The sequence below is a fragment of the Martes martes genome, assembly GCF_963455335.1.
Source record: "Martes martes genome assembly, chromosome: 13".
Lineage (NCBI taxonomy): Eukaryota > Metazoa > Chordata > Mammalia > Carnivora > Mustelidae > Martes > Martes martes.
In genome coordinates, this window is record NC_137901.1 from 82475401 (window position 1) to 82497067 (window position 21667).

The following is a 21667-nucleotide window of genomic DNA, read 5'->3' on the forward strand; positions in this document are numbered from 1 at the left end:
GAACTCCCACCCCACCCCGCCGCCCTGTACTACTCAATACTAGCAAATGCCATCTTCCAGAAGTCTGGGGCTTTTATTAGACCCAGGGTATATGAGTGTTTCCTGCATGGTTTTCTTCATCCTGACCCGTCCAGACCCTGAATGTAGACTGTCCTGGGTCCCTTCCAGAAATGGAGGCAATGAGTAACAGGTCGTGATGGAAAATGTCAGACAGCCCTTTGGAATTGACACAGTGTATCCTCCTGGAAGGCCCCAGGGGGTGCACGTTACCATGTCCCCGCTTATAGGCGGGGAAGCTCAAGTGCAAGGTGAGGTGAGGGCCCCAAGGTCAGTTTTGAGGGTCAGCCCAGCTCTGTGTTTGGACTCCCTTTGAGTCCCCTGGAGGAACATGGCCCTCAGGTTCTGGAAGGGGCGATGAGCTCTGAGCTAACCAAGTGTGTGGAAGTGAGTGCTGCCAGACCCTCCCCGCACCAGTGGAAGATGGGCAGGGAACAGAATTTACCCCAGGGGTTGGCAGGAAGAGCCTGTAATGCAGAGGTGAGGGCAGGGGCCAGAGGTGAGCAGTACTGAGGAGCAGTCCCTCCTCAGGAGCAGGGCCTGTAGGAGTAGGCAGGGAGGAAATGATGTCCCCAGGGTCCATCGAGCACAGGGTCTGCAGACACCTCCTCAGTCCCCTAGTGTAGAAGCCCACAGCCAATGCCAGAGAACCCCGCCAAGCAGGTGGGGAGCGGTGGGAAGAGTGCCTGCAGCTCCCTCTCCTCCCACCTTTCTCCCCTCTGAGTCTCACCTTGGCCCATTGCATCTGTAAGCCGGGGGACCAGGTCCCCCAGGGACACCTGCCAGGGGACAGCAGGACAGAGGATGGATCTGGTGGCCCCGGAGAACATCCAGCCCATGTCGGGCCCACGAACAGCAGCACGGGTGTGCTGAGGGGAGGCCTCCCATCTGGAGGGGTCTCTCAGACATGTGCCCGCCTGCCAGACCTCCACGCTGGCCTCACCCGTCTGGGTTGAGAAGATGACAGAACGGCAGCCTGAGAGTAAAGTCATTCCCAGTCGTGTTTCACAGCACTCTTGCCCAAAGAAACACATGATAATCCTCTGAAAACAAAAGAAAGCTCTCTCCAGAACACAGCAAGATAAGACACAGGGATTTGTACCCTAGAATCCGTGAAACCTCGTCTTCGCGGATCCTAGTCTAGGGCTGGCCTCAGAGGAGCTGAGAACACCCAGAAATGTTGTCATCCCTGGGAGGGGGGGTGTGGGTGCGTGCACGTGTGTGTGCGCAGGTCTACCTCTCGGGCAAGAGGATCTGTTGTCATCGGATTTTCCGTAAGCTCCTGGTCCCCGAAAGGTTGGCTGTAGGAGAAGGAACGTTGACCTTGTAATCCAGGAGATCAGGTTTCTGTTGCTCCCTGGCTGAGTGTTGGGGGCGGGGGTGAGGGGGAGTCAGTGTGCCTGCCCTCTGGGCTTCCATCTCCTCTTCCAACAACCTTCCACCAACGGTGGCTAACAAAGGCGTCCCCTTTTAGAATTGTCTTGAGGATGATCTGTGAGTAACAGAAGCAACACGAGCTGCCTTGTTGGTTTTCTCACCCAGAGGGCACCCCCCCCACCCCCACAGGGCAGTCCCAGGAGGTAGGGGCTGTGTCTTCCCTGTTTAGAGATGAAGGAGGAGGCACGCAGAGTTGAAGTCACTTGCCGGGACTCACGCAGGCAGTGTAGGGTAGAAGCCAGGTTCGAGCTCGCACAGTCCGGCTGAAGCTCCCTGTACTCAAGGCAATGGCTCCATCCGTCCATCCCACGTTAGCTGGACCCTGGGGGCCGGTGGGGGGGCGGTTCGACAAGTCAGCCCAGAACAGGTGCTCTGGAGCCCGCAATCCCTCTTTCTCACCCCCAATTGTGCGTCTGAGCTCTTCGGGGAATGGGAGGTGCCCCTACAGCCCTGAATGTTCAGAATAGGGCTGCTGGCCTCCTGCTCTCCTGGCTGGACCCTTCCCCCCCGCCCCCTGCTCTGCCCCTTCCCCGTGGCGAAAAATACCCAGCTCATTTGTGTCGAAATCTGCATTGTTCGGCGCTTCCAGGGCCCTGGCAGACTCCGAGGGCAGGTGGGACCCGTGCCCAGTTTCCTCCCTCCACGCCGAGCTCTGCCAGGAAGGCACTCAGATCTCAGGTGGAGGCCCGGCCCTGTTTGCCCAGCCCGAGCCCTGAGGCCACGACAAAGGGCTCCCTGTGGAATGTGGGCTGGGGGATGACAGGCAGGCGTCCCAACCATTCGGAAGGGCCAGGCACGAAGCTTGCTGGCGAACCGAGAGCTCCGCAGCCCCTGCGACTAGCCCCTCTCTCTGTCCATGAGTCCCTGATGAGCCTAGGTGAAGGTGGAAGGCGCCATGTATGGTTCAGGCTGGATAACACTAATTATTATTATTACTGCTGTAACAACTTTCATCTGTTAAGCTTTACTCCATGCCAGGTGTTATCGACGGGCGGTCGCAGGTATTAATCCTGGAGAATCCTAAGGGGTAAATACCGTCATTCGCTCCTGCTTTGTAGATGAGTAAACTGAGGCACAGAGAGGGGAGACACCCTGTCCAAGGGGGCACCCGGTTACTAGTGGCCGAGTCAGACCTGGGCTTTTGGCCATCCTGCTGGACTGAGTCTTTGTATCAGCAGGTGCGTGCTGGCGCCCCTTCTGCTTGCCCCTGGGTGTGTCCCCATACCGGCTCTGTGACCTCAGGCACCGCGCTTGGCCTCAGCTCTCATCCATACGGCAGGACGAGGGTGCCTGCCTCCGCTGGGAAACCTTGGGGCTCAAGGAGGCGATGCCTCTAAGGCTCCTGGCACAAGTGAGCATGTGACAGATGTCACTTCCCCCGTCTTTCCTTCTTGGGGCCGCCCAGAGCACTTTGTTGACCTCGTGTCCCAGACCAGCCGGGCTGAGGAAGGATGTGCTCAGGGCAAGGCAGAGAGACAGGAGAGGAGCCCTGGTTTTTATAAGCCTGGCTTGCAAACGGCGAGTGCGCGTGCATGGATGGGTGCATGGGTGAGAACCTGGAGATGCCCAGCACGTGGGGCCGTGCCCGGGGCCGGTGTGTTTGCATCTGATTCCGGATGGCAGCTCGTCTCCCACGTCCCGAGTGCACATCTCCGTGCCTGGCACACAGTAGATGCTTAGTACACCATAGCGAGGAGGAGGACGAGTCCTCACTGGGGAGACGGTGGTGTCCACAATGCCCTGCCTTCTGACACAGGTGTGGGAGCGAGCCGTGCTCTGTGCCGGCCTGGTGTTCGCCGCTCACCGAGGGTCCTGTGTTGGCAGCCAAAGAAGCTTGTTTTAAACCTCCCCCACCCCCCCGCCTCCAACCCTCTGGAAGCCTTCATTCTGTCCTTTGTCCCTGTAAGATGGCAGGGTGTTACATTTCTCCCTTCTCAGGTGAGGCCTGCGATATGTCCATGACATTGAACAGCAAAGGCCAGGTAGGCCTCTGAATGCCATTGGCCAAGTTGCTCTGATCTTGACACAAGACAGAGGTGCTCTGAGAGGGAATAGCAAGACGGCCGTCCTCCACAGAGCCGACCGCTCCCCTCTCCCCTGCCCCCCCCACCTCCCCTCCCAGCCCCGAACTGTTTCCCTCTGCCTCTTGCGGCCCCCGGCCCCCGGTCGGTGAAGTGCTATTCTTCAGCCCTGGCGTGTGGGAGGGTGAAAAGAGAGAGCAAGGAGGGAAGAAAGAGGAAAGTCGGCCACTGGCTGTGTCCTTTTCTTCCTGAGCGTGTTACAAACCAGCAGGGTCGAGGCATGGAGAAGCTTTCAGGGCCTCGGCAGGCCACGGTACCCGCAAGCCGCACCGAGAGAATATAATGGTAGAGAAGCAACCCGCCCGCAGAAGCCTCTGTTTCAGACCCCGCGCAGCCAGGGAGGCCCAGGCAAACGGGCTTTTACTTGGCCGGGAGCGCGGCTCTGCTTCCCGCCGTTGTCTTATTCCAGCTGGGAGGACTGATGGGCTGTGGTTAGCGGTTGTACCTTTCACCTCCGGAGCCGGGAGCGCAGACATGACCGGCATGGCAAGTGGCTGGCAGCGGCGCCTCCCCCGCCCATCAGAGCCGGCCGGGGCCGGGGTGGGAGATCCGCTCTCTCTGGGTGCAGACGGGTGCCTGGCCGGGGGTGGGTCACGAGCCTCCAGCACACACTGCCCACCCCCAGCCAGGCACTGATGGGGACCTGAACCAGGTGGGGAAGGGGCCCGACTGCCGGAGCCCTTGTCCCGGCAGCCTATCCCCCACCCCTTCGCCCGCCACTCTCAGCCAGAACGTGAGAGATGGGCCTTCTCCCCTGGTAGCCCTTGTGTGCTCGGTTCCCCCATCACGCCCCTTGCCCTGTCTTCCTGCCACTTTGTGTTCCCGTGTGCGATACTCTGATATCTCTTCTCCCCGTGAGGCCCTGCCCTCCAGGGCACGGGTCCTTCTCCGCATCTCCCCCCCACTGTGGTCCTCTAGCACCGTGGGTGCTCCTTAACTGTCCATGGGCCGGGCGCACGATTGTCCCATCAGCCCATTCTGACCCAGCGTCTCGTCCCTAGCAGCCACAGTGCGGGAGTCGGTTCAGCCCCGCCTCACTGTCACCCCACGGGAGGGAAGCCCAGTTGTAGGGATGCTGGACGGTTAGCCGTGCAGCCAGCCCTGGAGCCCCGCTTGGCCTGAAGCCAGCTCTTCCCCACCTTGAGCCTCCGCCCACCACCAGTCTAAAAGAGCCAGCCATGTGACTTCGTATTAAAGACCAAGTCAGGTGCCGGAGAAGGGAGAGGGCTGAGTGGAGGACCTGCTCTGCGCCGGGAGCACAGCCAAGGGGTTTGCGGAAGTCCCGTTTTGGCCTCCCATCTCTCTTGAAAGAAGTGCTGTTCCTGTCTTTCTGAGGTGCACACCGAGACCCAGAGAGGTCTAGTGAATTGCCACAGGGCACACAGCATGGCACACTGCAGAACACCTAACCCCAGCTCACCACGCCCTATTCGGCAGAAGCCCCCACATCCCCAGTTGCCCCCCCCCCTTATCAGACCTGGCCTCCCAATCCAGGTAGGGCAGTGGTTGAACCAGAGCCCACAGCCAGATCCAGCCTGCAGCCTGTTTTCGTAAATAAAGGGTTTTTGGCACAAGGCCGTGCCTGTTTGTTCCCACAGCCCGTCCAGCCGCATGCTCGCACTGTGAGGGAGGAGAGGGGCTTCCTCGGAGACCTGTGGCCTGTGAAGCCAAAATGGTTTACTGCCTCACCACTTGCAGAAGAGGCCTGCCCTGGGGCTCGAGAAATGGCTGCCCTTATTTTATCTAAAAGCCACGGGGGTAGCTAATTCCTCCTACCATGACCTCTCCTTTCTCAGAGCATATACAGTTCTAGAAGCATCATGGCCACACCCTCCCCCACCCCCACCCAACTGAAGTCTCTGCTTAGGAACTCCAGCTCTCCCCAGGAAGGAGGCCCCATCATTCTGCCCCTCACTGGCTCTGTTCATTCATTCATGTGCTCGACTCTGCATTAACCACCTCGTGTTCAAGCCTTTCTCAGCCCTGAGGACCAAGCAGTGAACTAAAGAGAAGGCCCCTGCCCTCGTGGAGCTGCTATTTCAGGGGGAGAGACAGATGACAAAAGAGACAAATAACAAAGTTAGGACGATAGCAAGCCCCTGGAGGAAATTAGAAAGGATAGCAAGATGCTCCTGGGAGTGGGGAAGAGTGGAGAGATTTCCCCCTCCTCTTGGCACAGCCCTGGACTGAAAGAAGTTTTTCCAAGGAGTGTTTTTTTTTTTTTTTTTTTGGTGGGAGGAAGAAAGCCAGCCAGTCAAAGTTCCGGGGGATAAACATTCCAGGCACAGGGACCCGTAGGTGCAAAGGCCCTGGGACAGGAGCATAGTCGTAACAGGCCACCGTGGCTAGAAAACAGTTCCAGGGCAGAGAATGCTGGGAAACAAAGCTGGAGAGAGGCCAGCGGAGCTCCTTGTGGGGCCTGGCAGGGAGCCTGGCTTTTATTCAACATAAAGCAGGAAGTTCCTCAAAGATTTAAGAAGGGAGGATTTACATTGTCAGACCTTTCACTCCCTGTTCCATGGGGCCTGCATCGTGGAGGGGCAGGAGTGGAGGTGGGAGTCCCATCGTGGTCCTCACAGCAAGCAGGGGCACTGGCCTGGGTGGGAACAAAGACCGTGGGGATGGAGAGCAGGTGGACTGAGCCTATGTGGTGAAGGGAGAGCCAGCCTAATTTACTTCCGGAAAGCATGAGGGAAATTAAGGCCGGTGTGGAGATTTCTGCTCGGAGCCACTCAGGATGGTGGTGCCTCGTGATGATGAAGCCCAGGAAGCTGGGAAAAGCAGCTGGGGGTTGGGGGGGTGCACATGGGGTTTGAGACACTATTAGGACTCCCCGTGGGATGTCAAGCAGATAGATCTATGAGTTCGGAGCTCAGGGGCGAAGTCTGGACTGAGATATAAATTTGGAAGTCATCAGCATACAGATGATATTTAAAGCCTGCAACAGTTCACCATCCCCCCCCCCCCACCGCCTTCCATAACTTAATCATTCCTAGGACGGCACATTTTCAAAAGATCGGGGACCAGGAGAGCCCGTTATCCCTACGCCAGCCCTTGCAAATATGCCTTCTTGATCTTGGCCATGAAAACATAATCATCGGGCTTTAAAAATCACAGTCGGGAAAGTTCAAGCAAGTATGTGAAGTCACAGAATTTATTATTCAAAATATCCCTTCGCTGTGGATCTTTCCAGCTCCCTGGAGACAGAGGTTCCTGTAAGCTCCCCTCGCCTCATTTTTATTCCTCCATTTGGGTGCCTCTTGGTCCCTCCTTAAGGCTTCACAGAAGCAGGCAGCCCTTCCTCCAAAGGCATCAGAGGAAGCTGATGAGGGCGACTGTGCCACCTGCCACCACAGGGACGGGGACCAGAGGGCCTGAGAGGTGTCTTACCCCTGCCCTCTCAGAAGGGCACTGCCTTCCCTGGCCAGAGTGCTGTGTTTTGTTCCTTCTGGGCGGCACCAGGAAAGAGGTTGAAATTGGCTGGGAGACCAGCTCTTTTCTCAAGTGCCCCAAGCCGTCCCCGCTGTTGGAGGCAGAGTCGAGCGAAGCCACACAGAGAAGCGGGAATTGTTTTGGTCCCGCAGCTCCTCGGCAGCAGGGGTGCAAATGGCCGGCAGTAGGGAGGGACCCACGTTCAGAGAGCCAAAGGCTTCCCCCCTCTGCCGAGGTGCCAGGGAGGCCGGAGGGGCCCGGAGCAGGCGGGAGCAGGTGTCTCCAGGTCACCTCCTCCTCCTCCTCTCCCCTCCTCCCTGCCCCACGCCCTGAGCCTCTTGGAGCGGTGTTTTGGAAATATTTCCAGGCGCTTCAGCAATATCCTCCCCACTCTCTTCCCCTTCCCCCGGGAGCGGCTGTCCGTGCGGGGAAGGCACTTGCTCCCAATCCAGCTAAATTGTTATTGACTTGTGTTCTCTGCGTTCCGCAAACATTTCACTCAGCCGTCGCCAGTGAGGCCAGGAATCCCTGCTAGGGCTAACGGGGAAACCAGCTGTGCCGGGCCATTTCTCCTGCTCTTCCTCATCGATCACAGAATTCAACTGACAGAAGGAGAATTTCAGAGCGACTTGGGAGGGGAAGGGGCTGGACCCAGATTGGACAGGGGTTCGGGGACCTGGGGACCAAAGTGCTGGAAACCGGGGCAGGAGGAGGGTAGGCTTTCCTTCCAGGGTTGTGGCTGGTGGCAGGGGGCGGCCAAGTTGGCTTCTGAATTGTCGGTTGGCCCAGGCCGGAGGAACCCACGAGAAACAAGACAGGGAGGTTTTCGTTACTGCTTCGTGGCCACGAGTGAGACTAGTGGGGTTCTGTAGACAGAGAGGAGACCATAAATCAGAGGCTGCCCAGGTGAGCCATCAACTGAGCTCTGCCGCGGGTCTTTGTTTTACCTATAAAATATGCACAGGTGGGGTTTGGTTTTGTTTTTGTTTGTTTGTTTTTAATGAATCACCACTATTTTGCTATTGGAAGATTTGGCCTGGAAAATCGAGATTCTGGTCTCTGGAAAAATTAGGTCTGACCACGCTGGTGCTGCAGGCCCGTAGGGCAGCTGGGGCTGGGTTGCCACAGTCTGCAGCCTGCCCTATCGTCTCCCTCCCATGCCCTCATGACCACCTGAGACCCGTGCACATCCAGTGCAGACTTCCTTCCACCTTGACGCCCCAAGGACACATTACTGTGTCCTCCCTTCCCAGGGCTCCCTACTTCCACCCCAGGGCTGTGCCAGGAGGAGGGGGACAGGAGGTTCATGCCCATCAAGCCACTACTAGAAATGGAAAGATCCCTGCAGGCCCAAGGCAGGGGAGTGGGGGATGCCTTCCAAGGGTTCTGCTTCCTTTTCCTTTGTTGCCTGCAATGAGTCACCTTCACCTGGCCACTCCCTTCCTCTCCAGCCTACACCAGCCTCTCCAGCATCTGTAACTAATGCAAACACATGCAGGACGGAGCCTGAAAGCCCCCAGGCTTAGCCCGGCTCCACAGCCCTACCACAGGCTAAATCCACGGTAATCCAGGCCCTGTGGATGGGGAGCTTCCGGGCCAGCTGCGTGGAACGCACGGAGTGAGGGCCACCTTCCAGGCTGCACGCAGTCTCCTGCTTCCCAGCGAGCCAGGGCCCTTAGCACCGTGGTGACTCACAAAGGCAGTGATCATCGGTCTCAGTAGCCAATGCCCGTCCCAGGCCACTCACATCAGAACCTCTGGGGGTGGGGTCCCAGCTTCGGTGGTTTCTAGATTATTCTCTCGGGTAATTGGGTGAAGGCCGCCACTGCAGGTAGGTGGTGCTACGGGGGCTCTGTCTGTCCAGTCCTTTTCTGCCAAGAGCTCTTTCCTACAGGGACCTGTGCTAGTGTCTGCTTCGGGGCAGGCCACTGAGCCCCAGGACCGCAAGCATCGCTGTGGGGTGAGTGTGGTCAGGTGACTTCCCTAGAGCCACTGCTTATGTGTCTGACAAATGGGACAGTAATACCACGCAGCTTGTGGGATTTCTCCCTGTGCACACCCAGCCTGCCGCTCAGAGCCAGCAGGTGCCTGGGACACGGGGCCCAAGGAATGCGGGGATCCTCTGCTTCTCAGCTTCTCCTGGTCAGCCCTTGGCTCACTACCATCTGGGGGCCCCCGACACGGCCCCCGTGGCTGGCAGTTCCGAATGTCCTTTAGAGTCTTCTGCACGGCTGTGGCCCCAGCCCCAGGCCTGGCACAGAGCATGTGCTCGCTTTCAGGTGGGTTCACGGGCCCACTGGGTCCGCCCGTTTCCAGAGAAACTAGAAAAGGAGACTGTTGCGTAGCGTCTCCCCTTTGTTTGCAAATTAGTAACTAGCTTTTTTAAATCTTAAATCGAGTCAGCAAATGCAAATGCTCTACCCTGGACCTGTGTCACGTGGGAGGCTTCCTTCGCTTCGGTCACCCGGTCCCCTGTAGCCGTGGTGTCCTGGTGCGGGTTCCGCAGGGGCAGAGCCTGAGATGCGGACTTGGCTACCAAGCAGATCACCTCAGAGGTGAGCCCAGGAAGCGCACGAGGAACGGGAAGGAAGCGAGGGATCCAGCCCAGGGGCAGCAGCGAGCAGGCCCGCTGTGGGCAGCAGGCGCTCACCCCCACCAGGGCCCTCCAAGATCTGTGGGGCGCACGCCTCAGAGCTGTCCCCCAGGAGTTGAGGGAGCGGGGACACGTATCCACCAGCTCCCCATGAACACATCTCTCTGGTGGAGGGTTTCTCCAGGGGGGCTTAGGTCCCCAGCCCCTCCAGCCGACCCTGTGCCGCAGCATCACATACCCTGGAGGCCAGAGACAGCCACTGACATGTCCCGGAGCCACGCGCTAGTGCTGCGGGCAGCCACCAGGATGGGGCACCCACAGTGGCTCCGGCACTGGCCCAGGGCTACTACTGCTGCCCCTGTTTGGTGTCCGTCCCGGAGCCGGACCCTGAGCACTCGGCAGGGGGTATGGGGAAGACTTAAGGGGCGCCCATCTGAGCGAGCAGGGTACCTTCAGTCAGTGTGGGACACAGAGGCAGCCCAGCCCCGAGCAGCGGACTCTGATCCTGGCAGCCGGGCTCCAGCCTCCCCTGGCTTCCGGCACCTTCTCCTCTCAGGGCCCCTGCAGAAGTCCCCCGTCTCCCGCTCTGCTCGCCCTTCCTCAGTGCTCTGCCTCTGGAACAAAACCCCATGAGGCGCTTTCTGTCATCCTCCCGGCACCCCCCCCACCCCCCCGCTCGCGCCTTCCTGTCTGCCTGCCTGTGCCTTCCACGCGGGGCGACAGCGCCAGCCAGGGCCGGGAGAGAGACGCGGGCTGGCATTCTGTCAAGGAATTAATTGAAAAATAAAATCATTAGATGGGAACTCCAGAAATGCAAAATGGTGGTTGGAGGGGGGGAGGGGCGGGGAGGGGGGCAGGACTGGGGGGTTGTTGGGGGACGGCTGAGTTTTTTGTCAAGTTAATTTCTTGGGTATTGATGTTCGGTGACATTCACTTGTTGTTTATCTCCGGGTGCAGCTGTAATGCTAAAAGAAAATGCACAGCTTGTTTCGTTTATTTATTTTACACCTTTCTCCGATTCTGCATTATGTTTGTTTGGTGAAAACCCACTGAGGCTTTTGATGTCGGAGAAGTGGGATTTCAGCAGCTGTTTCCTGCAAGCAGGGTGCTCGGCGCGCAGGCAGGGCCGGCGGGCGGTGCTGGGGGTCGTGCGGTGGGGACTTGGGCTGACGCGTCCCCTGGCGGCAGGCGTGGGGGAGTGGCGGGGGGGCCCGACCGGAGTCGATGCATCAGGCCTGCAGGAGCAGTCACAGCTCCCAAGTGCTGAGCCCTTAGTGTGCGGGGCTCCATGCATAGACTTGCAGACGCCCACAGCCGCCCCAGGAGGCTGATCCTGTCTTCACGCCCCAATATGGACGGGGATGCCAAGACCCAGAGAGCTGAAGTGACTTGCCCAAGGTCACCAAGCCTTTAGGCGGCAGAGCGGGGACCTCAGATCGTCTGACCTGCTGCCTACACCACTTGCCCCGCAGGAGTCCGTGGATCCCCCCCATTTTCCAGCGTGGGGTGAGGAATGGGTACCATACCTTCCTTAGCCTTTACCAACCAGATCATCTCACTCATTTATCTAATAGCTAGTCATCGATCATCTGCCATCACTAGCCATCCTGACAGTCCCCGCCCTGTCGGCACCCACTGGCCTAATGGCAAAGCGAGACACTACGCCAACACCCACGGCGACGGGTTAGAGCAACAGAGATGTCGGTCTGGCCCCCACCCGCTGGGGCCCAACCAGGGGCCGGTCACTGCTCCTTTCCCTCCGTTAATTCTCCCCACAACCCCCTGAGGTCAGTGTTGGTGGTGCCCCGTGTTACAGGCAAGGAGACTGAGGCAGCGAGAGGCTGGTCAGAGGGGCCTGAGCCTGCATTCCCGAGTGTGTGTGCTAAGTGCTAAGGGAGGACGTACAGGGTAGCCCGGAGAGGTCTCGCCAGAGGGAGGAGCCTGCACCTGCTCCGGGCAGAAGAAGGGACTTACCTGTGGGCCTGCGGGTCAGCTGATGGTGGCCACAGCAAGGGAGGAGGAACTGTCCTGCCCCACCCCAATTTTATACATGAGGGAGTGAACCTTGCGGGGTACATGCCCCCCGGAGGGCACACAGCTGGGTAAGTGCCAAAGCCAGGAGTGTGTGACCCTAAGTCCAGACGTGGTGACCATACGCCTGTCTCTGTGTCTTAGGCTCCCATGCAGCCTTGGCCATGGCCCCCACCCCAGGCCAGGGCCCCTGAGAGATGTCCCATGGCACAACCCAGACAGTGTGTGTGGCCTGCAAATGGGACAACTGAGGCAGAACCCCAGGGCTGCTCTGGGGTAGCTGGGAGCCTTGGGGGGTGCGCCTTGCCCTGTACCTCTGTCTCCCCAGCTGTGAAGTGAGGGTGACGGCGCCCCCTCCTGCAGGGGGTTCCTGAGACTCAGCTGAGGCCCTGCCTGTGTGTGTCCTTCTGCTGGCTGCGTCCCCCTCCCTCTGGGCCTCAGTTTCTCCAGCCAGATCACCCCTCCCGGGCCTGCCTCAGGATTGGCCCCACTGCCTGTTCCAGGAAGGGGGAGCTAAGGCTCGGAGTGGGCAAGGTCCCACCGCCACCAGCGAGGGGAAGGAGGGGACTGGAACCCAGCTCTGGGTGGCATGGCTTCTCTTCATTCTGCTATGGCTCTGTCATGGGATGTTTGGCTCTTAAATGATTGTCAGATGGCTGCAGAGGAGGAGAGCGTCTGGTACCCAGTGACTCAGAGGAAGGCGAGAGGGCAGCTGAGGGCAGGGCTGGTGTTCCAAGCACAGGCGTGGAAGAACTGGTTCACAAGTCTTTAAGACTGCGAGGTCCACTCCCAAGCAGACTGAGCATGGCTGGTGCCCGTGGGCCTTGGGGCCGAGGTTGGGAGGTGCCCACTGGTTCAGAGGGTGGGACGTGCCAGGCAGCCATGATCACAGCCGCCTGCGGGAGTGAGACCAGCACAGTGGGGTCAGAGGGCCAGAGCTGGGAGTCAGCTAGGTTCTGGCCACGTTTACATTGTCATCTCCTCCAGGAAGCCACCCTGATAGCCCACATGAAGCAGGTTCCTCCCCACCACGGCACTAACCCTGCCGTAGACTGTGGTTGTATGGGTCCTTCTCTGTCTCCCCTCACGGGACCAGGAAGCACCCTCGACGGGGCCCGTCCCACTCACTCCCAGGCCGGGCCCAGAGCAGCCACTGCCTAGTCGCTGCTGTGAGGGGATGAAAACGTGAACAAAGGTGGTTAAACACTGCTTTGGGTTTGGCCCCTGCTTCTGTGTGTCCTTCAGCAGCCTGAGCTCTTGAACCTCATCTGGGCCTGCCGCCGGTCCACTCAGCCAACAAGTACTTTGAGCATCTGCTGTACGCCGCGCGCTGTTCTAGGCCTTGAGGGCGCGGGCCTTGACCGTGCACGCAAACACCGCTTCCTCCCGGAGCTGGCCTCCCAGCGGGAGAGGCAGACAGTAAGCTGCACAGTAAAACACGGGTGAATGCCGCGGAGAAGCATGGACGGGGAAGTAGGGCAGGGGCACTGGGGGCCTTGTGGTTTTAAACAAGGAGATCGGGGAGTCCTCCCTGCAAAGCTGAGTCCACCACGTTGCTCCCTGGGGGAGGAGCGCTCCAGGCAGAGGGAACGGCAGGTGCAGAGGCCCGGAGGTGGGGGCCAGCAGCCAGGAAGGGACCCTGGGGGGCTATCGCCACATGAGTACATGCTGGGGAGAGTGTAACCGGAAGTTCACAGAGGTGACAGGTCCCCTGTGTGGCTCACAGAAGTGAGCCGTCCTGACAGCCTCGGCTTTTCCCCAAGTGAGCCAGCAGCACGGAGGCCAAGACAAAGGGGCCACAGGTGCTGATCCCTCGGGTGCCCCTGGGAGCGGTCTCTGGGAGGGAGGGGAGGAGGTGTCCACTGTCCTGGCAGCTCTGGCCTGGGGCGGGGGGCCATGGCAGGGGTGGGGATGCTCGGGATGCAGAACTAGCTGAGGGCCTGAGCCCCAGGACGCACAGGAAAAACCCACTCCCTTGCCGGTGCCTCAGTGCCGTCAGGCTGCGGGGAAGACCAGAGAAACCTTGAAGGTCAAGCCCACGGCTCTGCCACCGTAGCCCGGGAGCTCGCACCCCCATTGTTGGTAACTAGGAGGGGGCGTCCGTGCCGGGCTCACAGGCCCTATTTCGCTGCTCTTCTATTTCCCAGCTCCCATTACCTGCCCACAAATTCAATTTCCCGAGGCCATTGTACACCTCCAAAGCCTGGCGATTAGAAGGAAACCCAGAGCGTGGAGGAGGCAGCGAGGAGAGGAAGCGTGTGTCTGAGCCAGGGCTGCTGCCCCTACCCCCTGCCCATCCTGCCCCCTCTCCCTTTCCATCACTAGCCGTGGTGGGTGCGGCTGCTGGACCTGCAGGTTCCTGTGCCCCCAGGGTGGGGGGTGGGGGCTCTGGAGAGACCCACATGAGACACTGGCCCTCGAGGGCCCCTGGCCCAGCGTGGAGTCAAGACAAAGGGTCACAGGGAAGTTTGTCCCCCCGGGAAGACGTCACAGAGGAGGTGCTCTTTGAGGATGGGGTTGGGACTGTCTGCAGCTGCCTCCGAGCAAACCCGTGTTCTCTGGGACTGAGGCTGCCCATTAGTGAGAGGTCAGACTGCCAGAGGGACTGATGGCAGGTCAGGCCTGAGAGCAGCCGCCTCCCACCCCCAGCCCTCCCAGGCAGTTGTCCCCATCTCCCTGGTGTTCCCTAGCCAGCACCGGACACTCATGGAATGTGGGGAGACTGGCTTTGGCGTTGCTGGGCTTTGATTCCTGCCTCCAGCCCTTGTAGCTCAGTAACCTTAGATTTCCCTGTCTGTGGCCCAGCTCCCTCCCCCGTGAGAGGCGGCCATCACCCATACCTGCAGGACTGGTGGTGGTTGCACACAGTAGGTCCTCAGTAGTGTTTGGGGCCCAAAGGGACCGTGTGAGCTGAGCCCAGCGTGCGTTCTGGTCATGCCGTGCGTCTGCCTCCCCTTCCCCTCGCCTCGCAGAGAACTCCTCTGCATCCTTCAAAGTCCAAGTGAAATAGCCCCTCCCCTGCAGAGCTGCCTCTCAGTGTTCTTCCCTGCATCCCTGCGCTGGCATCTCGAAGCATGATTTCACCCCAGCAGTCACTGAGCTCCTGCTCCATCGGGCGCCTTCGGCACCATGAAGAGTCTGTAGCCTCCAGGAAAGCCGGAGAAGCTTCTCCTTCTTTCCCCAACAACTGCTCTCGCTTGATCCCTTCTCTCTGAAGGTGTTCCGCTCTCTGCAAGCCAGCCCGACATCCATCAGCCTCTGAGGGGCCGGGGGCCCTCCTCGCTCCCTTCCTAACTGGTGGAAGGAAGCCAGGGAGGGGGTGGCGGGCCGAGCCGAGCCGGAGAGTTCCTGGGGCCGGGGAGAGGCAGCCCCGGGGTGAAGCCGGAGACTAACTGTCCATGCTTCTCTCTCCTCTCCTGTGTTCTCTACGTGTACCCCCTTTGGCTTCTGGTCCCCTGTGCCCCTCCTCCAACTCGCTCTCCTCCCGGTGCCTCGTCTCCTCTCTCGCCTCCCTGCCCTCCATTTTGCTCATCCCGGTCCCGCTCCCTTCCTGCCGTTTCTCTCTTCCCGCCTCCCACCCCTCTCGGCTGTTCTTTCCTCCTCTCTTGCCATCTGGGCTCCCACAGAGCCCCCAAAGAAAAAGCGGTCTGTGGTGTTGGACGAGATCCTGGAGCAGCTGGAAGACAGTGAAAACGACAGTGAGGAGCAAACCCTTCAGCTGCGAGCTGGCACCAAGAGGGTACGTGGCTCCAGGGCCCTGGGGACTGGGGACAGCCGCTCCGGCTTCTGCGCTCCTGGCGTGTGGGCTGGGGGGGGGGGGGGGAGTGCCAGCGGGTGGGAGTGCAGGCGACCCCACCCTGCGGCAGCCTGAAGTCAGGGGACGGTGTCCCGGGTGACACGTTCCAGCAGTCCCCACACATCCGCTTTGTGCCCGGCACCCAAGGGCGGGGGGGGCAGGCGAGACACAGCCATGATAGGAAGTCTCATGGCCATACCAGGACCTGGAAGCCACGAGAACAAACTGCACCCGCCAAGCCTGGCCGTCCGCTGCTCTCAGATGGGGAGACGGGCCCCCCCCTTGCTGGTCAGGGGGTCAGGGCACACAGGGACTCGGGGGCCCGCCCCTGTGCAGCTGCATGGGAGCAAGTGTGGCATCAAGGGGTCAGGACAGGAAGCCCCCATTCCACCCCACACTGGCTGGGGATCCTGGCCTGGTGACCTAACCTCTCTGGGCCCAGTGTCTGCCTTGCACCCCGGTTCCCACCTCAGACAGTTTTAGTGGGGAAAACATGCCGCCGTGCTCTGTGAACTGCCCCCGCCGCAGTGGAAGACCAGCTCAGAAGCTTCTGTTCTCGGCCTCCCCTCCAGGGCTGCTAGCTGGAGCTCCCACGTCTGGCCGGCCATGTGCGGGAGTGCTCACAGCCGGGGACCTGGCCTCTGTCCTGCCCCAGGATCCCCGGGGACGTCGAGCCCTGGTTTGACCACCAGGGGCTGACCCGAAGCCCACGTGCCAGCCGGTTGAGCCTAAGATGCGACTCTGATGGCCGATACCCATGTCACGGGCAGACGACTCTGAAATGCATCCCGGCCCCATCGAAAGGCTTGTCCCAGGCTTGGGGCACCCACGCACACACCCCACTCCAGCCTGGAAATGCAGCCTCCGCCGGGATGGGGGGGCCTGTACTCAGCACATGCTGGGAGCCGGCCTCCCAGTGAGGAAGGAGCTGCTCGCTTCTCTCCCCTGGGTCTCAGTCCCAGCCTCGCCATTCTCAGCTGTGCAGCGGCAGACCAGTGAGGGCCCCTCTGACCCTCAGTTTCTCTTTCTGTCCAGTGGGAGTGGTATTGTGCCTTCCTGGTGTTTGACTACCTCAGTCAATCCAAGTAAAGCCCCAAGGAAACGCCCATCAGCACTTTTGTTACTCCTTCATTTGGGACCTCCGGCTGGGGCTCCCGGGGAGAGTCCGGGAACCTTCTGACTTTGCAGAGAACTTGGTCTGTGCGTTTTGGAGGAAGGAGGTTCCAGTCTTCATCCAGTTTGCCGAGTGGCCTTGAACCTGAGCAACGCTCTACGGTGCCGGTAGCCATGTGAGGCTCCGCACACGCCCCACGGCCCACGGCACAGTGCTTCCCCCCTTCCTCGTTCCCCAGCTTCCCCAGCAGGCTGACCTGTAGACGTTGGGTATGTGCGCAGCACGCAGGTGGGGTCAGTGTTAAACCTCACCCAGGCCAGCCCCTCGGGTGACCAGGTCCCCCAGTTGCATGGGTCTTGGGGTGATGGGGGTCCCCGCCCTATTCCTCCCCACTGCTCGTCCTGTTCGGGGGCCCGTGGGTCTTTCCGGTTGAACATGCAGTCCGGATCCACATGGCCACACCACCAGTGCCGGGCCGATGGTGGGGGCATGGTCACCACACTGGAGGTCTCAGGCCCGTGGGCCTGGCACACAAGGGGCCTCACAGGCACCCGCCTGACTTGGATGAAGGTACTAGAACGTTCCAGGGCAGGATCCGCCAACTTCCTGCAGCCTGGTGTTGGGTGCCAAGCACAGGCTCTCCAGCCTGGAGACCAGGTTCCCATCCCTCCTTCCTGCCCCCCGCCCTGGGGGCTTGCTATCTGGACGGGACCAGCCATGTAAGCAAATGAAGAGCAGTTGAGTCAACTCTCCTGGAGGTCTCAGGGTGCCCCATCACCCCCCTTTCATGCCGCCAAGGACATCTACGGTGGACGCCACCCTCATCGCCTCCCCTCCAAGGAGCACTGCATTCTCCACAAGCAGCCAGAGGGATCCAGCTGGATCTGTGAACTAGATTACAGAAATATAGCTTAAAACCCTCAGGGTTACCCACACACTTGGAATAAAGTCACACTCCTCACCTCGCAAGGAGGCCCTGCCACTTGTCCCTCCCTTACTTTGTGCTGGCCCTTCCAGGGCATTCCCACCCCAGGGCCTTTGCACTGGCTCTTCCCTCTGCCTGGGACCCCCCCGCTTCCCTCACATCTCTCCTGTCTCTTTTTTTAACCTCCCCTTTGAGATCTTAGTTTAAATTCCCCTTCCTCACTCAGAGACAGTCCCTGACCACTTTGTCAGAAGTAGCTATACTCCGCTCTTCTTCCGCGCCCAGACCTGCGCCCACACCCGTCGCAGACGTCCCTGCCCCTGTCCTTTTCAGTCACAGCACTTAGTGCAGGGAGCGGCCTGAACCCTGTCCCTGCCCCTTGCATGGTCAGGGAGTACTCACACCGTCATAGTTCTGTATGGGAACCAGCACTGTTGCAATGATTCTGGAAGGAGGTAAAGCACGGCTAGGTAATGGTCAGGTGAAGCCCGTTGAGGTACTCCCGGCACGGAGGAGGGATGCCGCCCCTCCTCCTTGGAGGAAGGGGGGCCATCTGGAAGCACATGGAGGGAGATGCATCCGTCCAGTGCATGCAGGGTGAGCTGTGGGGACTCTGGGCCATGGGGGCCCAGGCAACCTGGAGACAGTCACCAGACCAGGACACAGGGGAACTTGTGGGGGGAGTTAGAAGTGACAATAAGGAGCGCCTGGGTGGCTCAGTCAGTGAAGCATCTGCCTTTGGCTCAGGTCATGATCCCAGGGTCCTGGGATCAAGCCCTACTCCCGACTCCCTGCTCCATGGAGAGCCTGCTTCTCTCCCTACCCACTAGCGCTCGCTCCCGCACACACACTCTCTGTCTCTAGCAAAAATAAAGTCTTTAAAAAAAAAAAATGACACTGGGACATCAGTCGATCTAAGAAGGAACTGCGAGGAATAAACCGTGGAGGGTGCGGAAGAAGGGGCGCAGCCCCGGGGCTAGGGGAGCCTCCTGAAGCCCATGTAGACGCAGCCATTTCTCAAAAGGGTCTGTGGCCTCCCGATGCTCAGGGGGAACAAGGAAGAGGGCCGTGCTGGCAGCTGGGCCGTGCTGGCAGCTGGGCCGGGCTGGAGGGGTTGGCAGGATCAGGAAGGGGGCACCTGAGCTGACGAGGCTGTGGGGCCGTCCGTTTGCAGAGGCCAGAGCTGGAACCCATCGCCCCTCCATGTGCCCCACGCCCCCCACACACACACACATGCCAGCTCGGACTTGGGGCCTGACCCCTGAAGACCAGTTTCCCAGGTTCCCCTGGCAACAGGCTGCCAGCAGGGGTGGGCACCATCAGACGTCTGGGGGCTGGCAGAGGAGAGAAGACGGGACGGTGTTCCTCCTCCTCCCTCCATCCTGTACAGGGTCCCCACTGAGGGTCCAGCCCTGGATTCTACCACTGCTTCCCCAAGACCCCCACCCCCCACCCCCAACCTCTGGCTCTGCCTGAAATCCCCTCCGTGGAACTGGCCGACAGACACAGCGAGGAGATGGGGAATTGGGAGGCCTGCCTGCAAGGAGGAGCCCCGGAGGGAATCAGGGATGGGAGGCCAGGAGTTTAGTCGGTCTGTGCACACAGGGCTCTAGAAGACTGAGCAGACAGACCCCCGGGAACTGCAGAAGCTTGGTGGTCTAGGGGAGAGCCATGGGCATGAGGCCCCGAGGAACCGTGAAGCGTGGGACGGAGTGTTCAAATGCAGGACCAGGCTTGGGGAAGGAGGAGAGGCCACCAAAACCCCTGGGCCTGGCCGGGGAAGGTGCCGTACGGACAGCCCTGGCTGGACAGGTGAGGAGGGTCCTGGCTCCTGTCTACAGGTGGAGGATAGGGGATTAGACAGGGGGTCTCACAGAGCTCAGTGAGAGTGGGGTGCACTGCAGCTGGGGGGGGTGGGACCCACAGGCCTGGGGGCGATCCCAGCTGGACCACCCTGTGTTTGTAAACCTGTACCCAGGGGCTCAGTGTCTCCTGCCTCGGTTTCCATATCTTTAAAATGGGTATGAGAGGAATTTTGGCCTGGTAGGATTTTCTTCAAGATTAAATAAAAGGTCACGGATGGGAAACATTTAGGAGACTGTTGTATTTTTAGGGGACGCTAAATCGTGATTATCACCACCATTTCTATTACTTAAAGAGGAAAGCATGGGGCGTTACACCCGCGGATGCCCCAGCAAGCCAGAGTCCCGCGTGCACACAGCAGGTCTGCTGGGCCCTTGTCAGAGGCCTGGGGCAGGATGAGGAGTCCCTACATCCAGGAAGGTGGCCTGGAGAGGGTGCCCTCTGCCCACAAGCCCAAAAGCAGACCGCGCGGGCACCTCATTCACCTGGTCATTTCCTGCACAAAGCCAGACAGGAAATGAGCCCACGGTTGCCCAGGGAGCGCGTTTGGAAACAAGTGAGGCCTTCTCCAGGCCCTGGTATTGCTGGGTCTATTCCTGACACTGCCATCTGGGGGTTACCCACAGGCAGGATCGTCTGTTCTGAGAGCTGGGCTTGGGCCCCTGGGTCAGCGCTTCTAAGCCAGTCCACAGACTTAGCTGGGTAAATAGAGGTTCCCGTCGGCGCCCAGCAAAGGGCCTGGCCAGGGGGTCGTCTGGTGTCCCGGGGTCTGTAGTGACGGCCCGGGGCCAGGCCTCGAGGTCTGCCTCCTCCCACCCCCGGGAGACTCGAGCTGACATCTTCTGGACCCAGTCTGCGCACTGCTCGAGGGCTGGTGTGACCAGAGAAAGCCCAGCTTCCCTCGACTCTGGGAGGCGCCGGGCAGCTTGTGTCCTCTGGGAAAGGAGCAGCAGTGTGAGCAGCAGCCCCCCTCACTCCACACAGAGCAGGAAGGGGCGTCCGCCAGAGGCCGAGGCTGGCAGGGCGAGTCCCAAAAGCCAGCCCTGAACCTCAGCCCGTGTATTCATTCACCAAACACCTAGGGCACCGGGGATTCAAGGCCAGAAACAAGATCCACTCGCAGGTCTGTGTCCGGGGCTTGAAGACCCGCGTGTCCAGCAGAAGACAATCTCCAGGAGCCCTCGCCCGCCTGCTTTCCCTCCTTCTCTTTCACTGCCTCCTCGGCTTTTTCTGTCTTTTGTGGCCGGGCGGGCTCCCAGCGCCTGTCTGTGCTCTGCAGCGTCTAGGAAAGGATTAGTGCAAGCCGAGCATGCAGGCTTTGGTGAACAGAGCCGAGTTTGGTTTCAACATCTAATTCAATTTGTTCTGCCGAGATTGAAATATGAAATGGTTGCCAGTCAAACGTTCAAAGGACGGGGAAGGGAGAGTGAACGCCTGCTGAAATTTAAATTTTAATGAAAATGAGTTTAACCCCTTGGTGCATGCACCTTGCAGAAAAAGAGCACGTTCTCCCCTCCTGCAGAAGAGCCTCTCCTGGGGTCCCCCCCACCCTGCGCTTCGCTTTTGCAGAGCTTCCCTAAGACTATGTAGCATTTTTTTTTCTGGAAATATTGTTAATAAAAGATTAACGGAACACTTGCTTCCTAAGACACTCCCATGTTCACGCGTGCCGTGGAATTGGGCACCTGCCCAGCAATGAGCAGACCCCCCCACTGGAAGCTCTGGCCACAGGTGCTCGGCCCCGGTCACAGGTGTAAATGGTCATCTCTGTGCTGCGGTTTCCCCCACCAGAGCGGAAGCCCAGGGAGAGTAGGAGCCGTGGTTTGTGCACACGGCACCCCCTGCCTGGCAATATTTGGTGGACTGAACACTCCCCACTTTGAGCTCCCAACAGCCGTGGGAGGTGGGTTTATGGGACGTGTAGACACAGAGGCAGGTGGCATCCCCCAGGTGACACCACGCAGGGGGCTGGCGTGGGGACTCGTGCCCAGCTTCACATCGCCAGAAGCCCAAGTTCTCAACCTGGCGGTCCCCTGCTTCTCCAGGGTGAGTGAGAGCCTGGCGCTGAGCAGGGTGGTGGGCCACACTCTCCTCTCCTCACCCCTGCACGGTGGGCTGTGCCACTGTCCTAGGGTTACAGGTGAGTGTGGGGCTCAGGAGGGAGGGTTTCGCATGTGCTGGGTCTGGATCCCTAACTCGGGGTGGCTTGAACGAAAGGCACCCTGTCTTTTTTGCCCAGATTAGGCTTTTCTTGTTCAGCACCCATTTGCCATGAACCACAGATGGGCTTTTGGGGGGGGGGGTGTTCGGTACCACCAAATGCCATCACCCCCGGGCA

General features: G+C 59.8%; 1 protein-coding gene across 1 annotated transcript in view; it reads left to right on the forward strand.

The window, feature by feature from the left end:
• Nucleotides 1-16533, forward strand: part of RBM19 (RNA binding motif protein 19) — a 119676-nt gene extending 103143 nt beyond the window's left edge. Inside the window, exons 24-25 of the mRNA XM_080821271.1 lie at nt 15258-15370; nt 16000-16533. Coding sequence (XP_080677397.1) covers nt 15258-15370; nt 16000-16008 — 122 coding nt within the window. The 3' untranslated portion in view covers nt 16009-16533. The remainder of the gene's footprint in view (nt 1-15257; nt 15371-15999) is intronic.
• Nucleotides 16534-21667: the final 5134 nt, after the last annotated feature.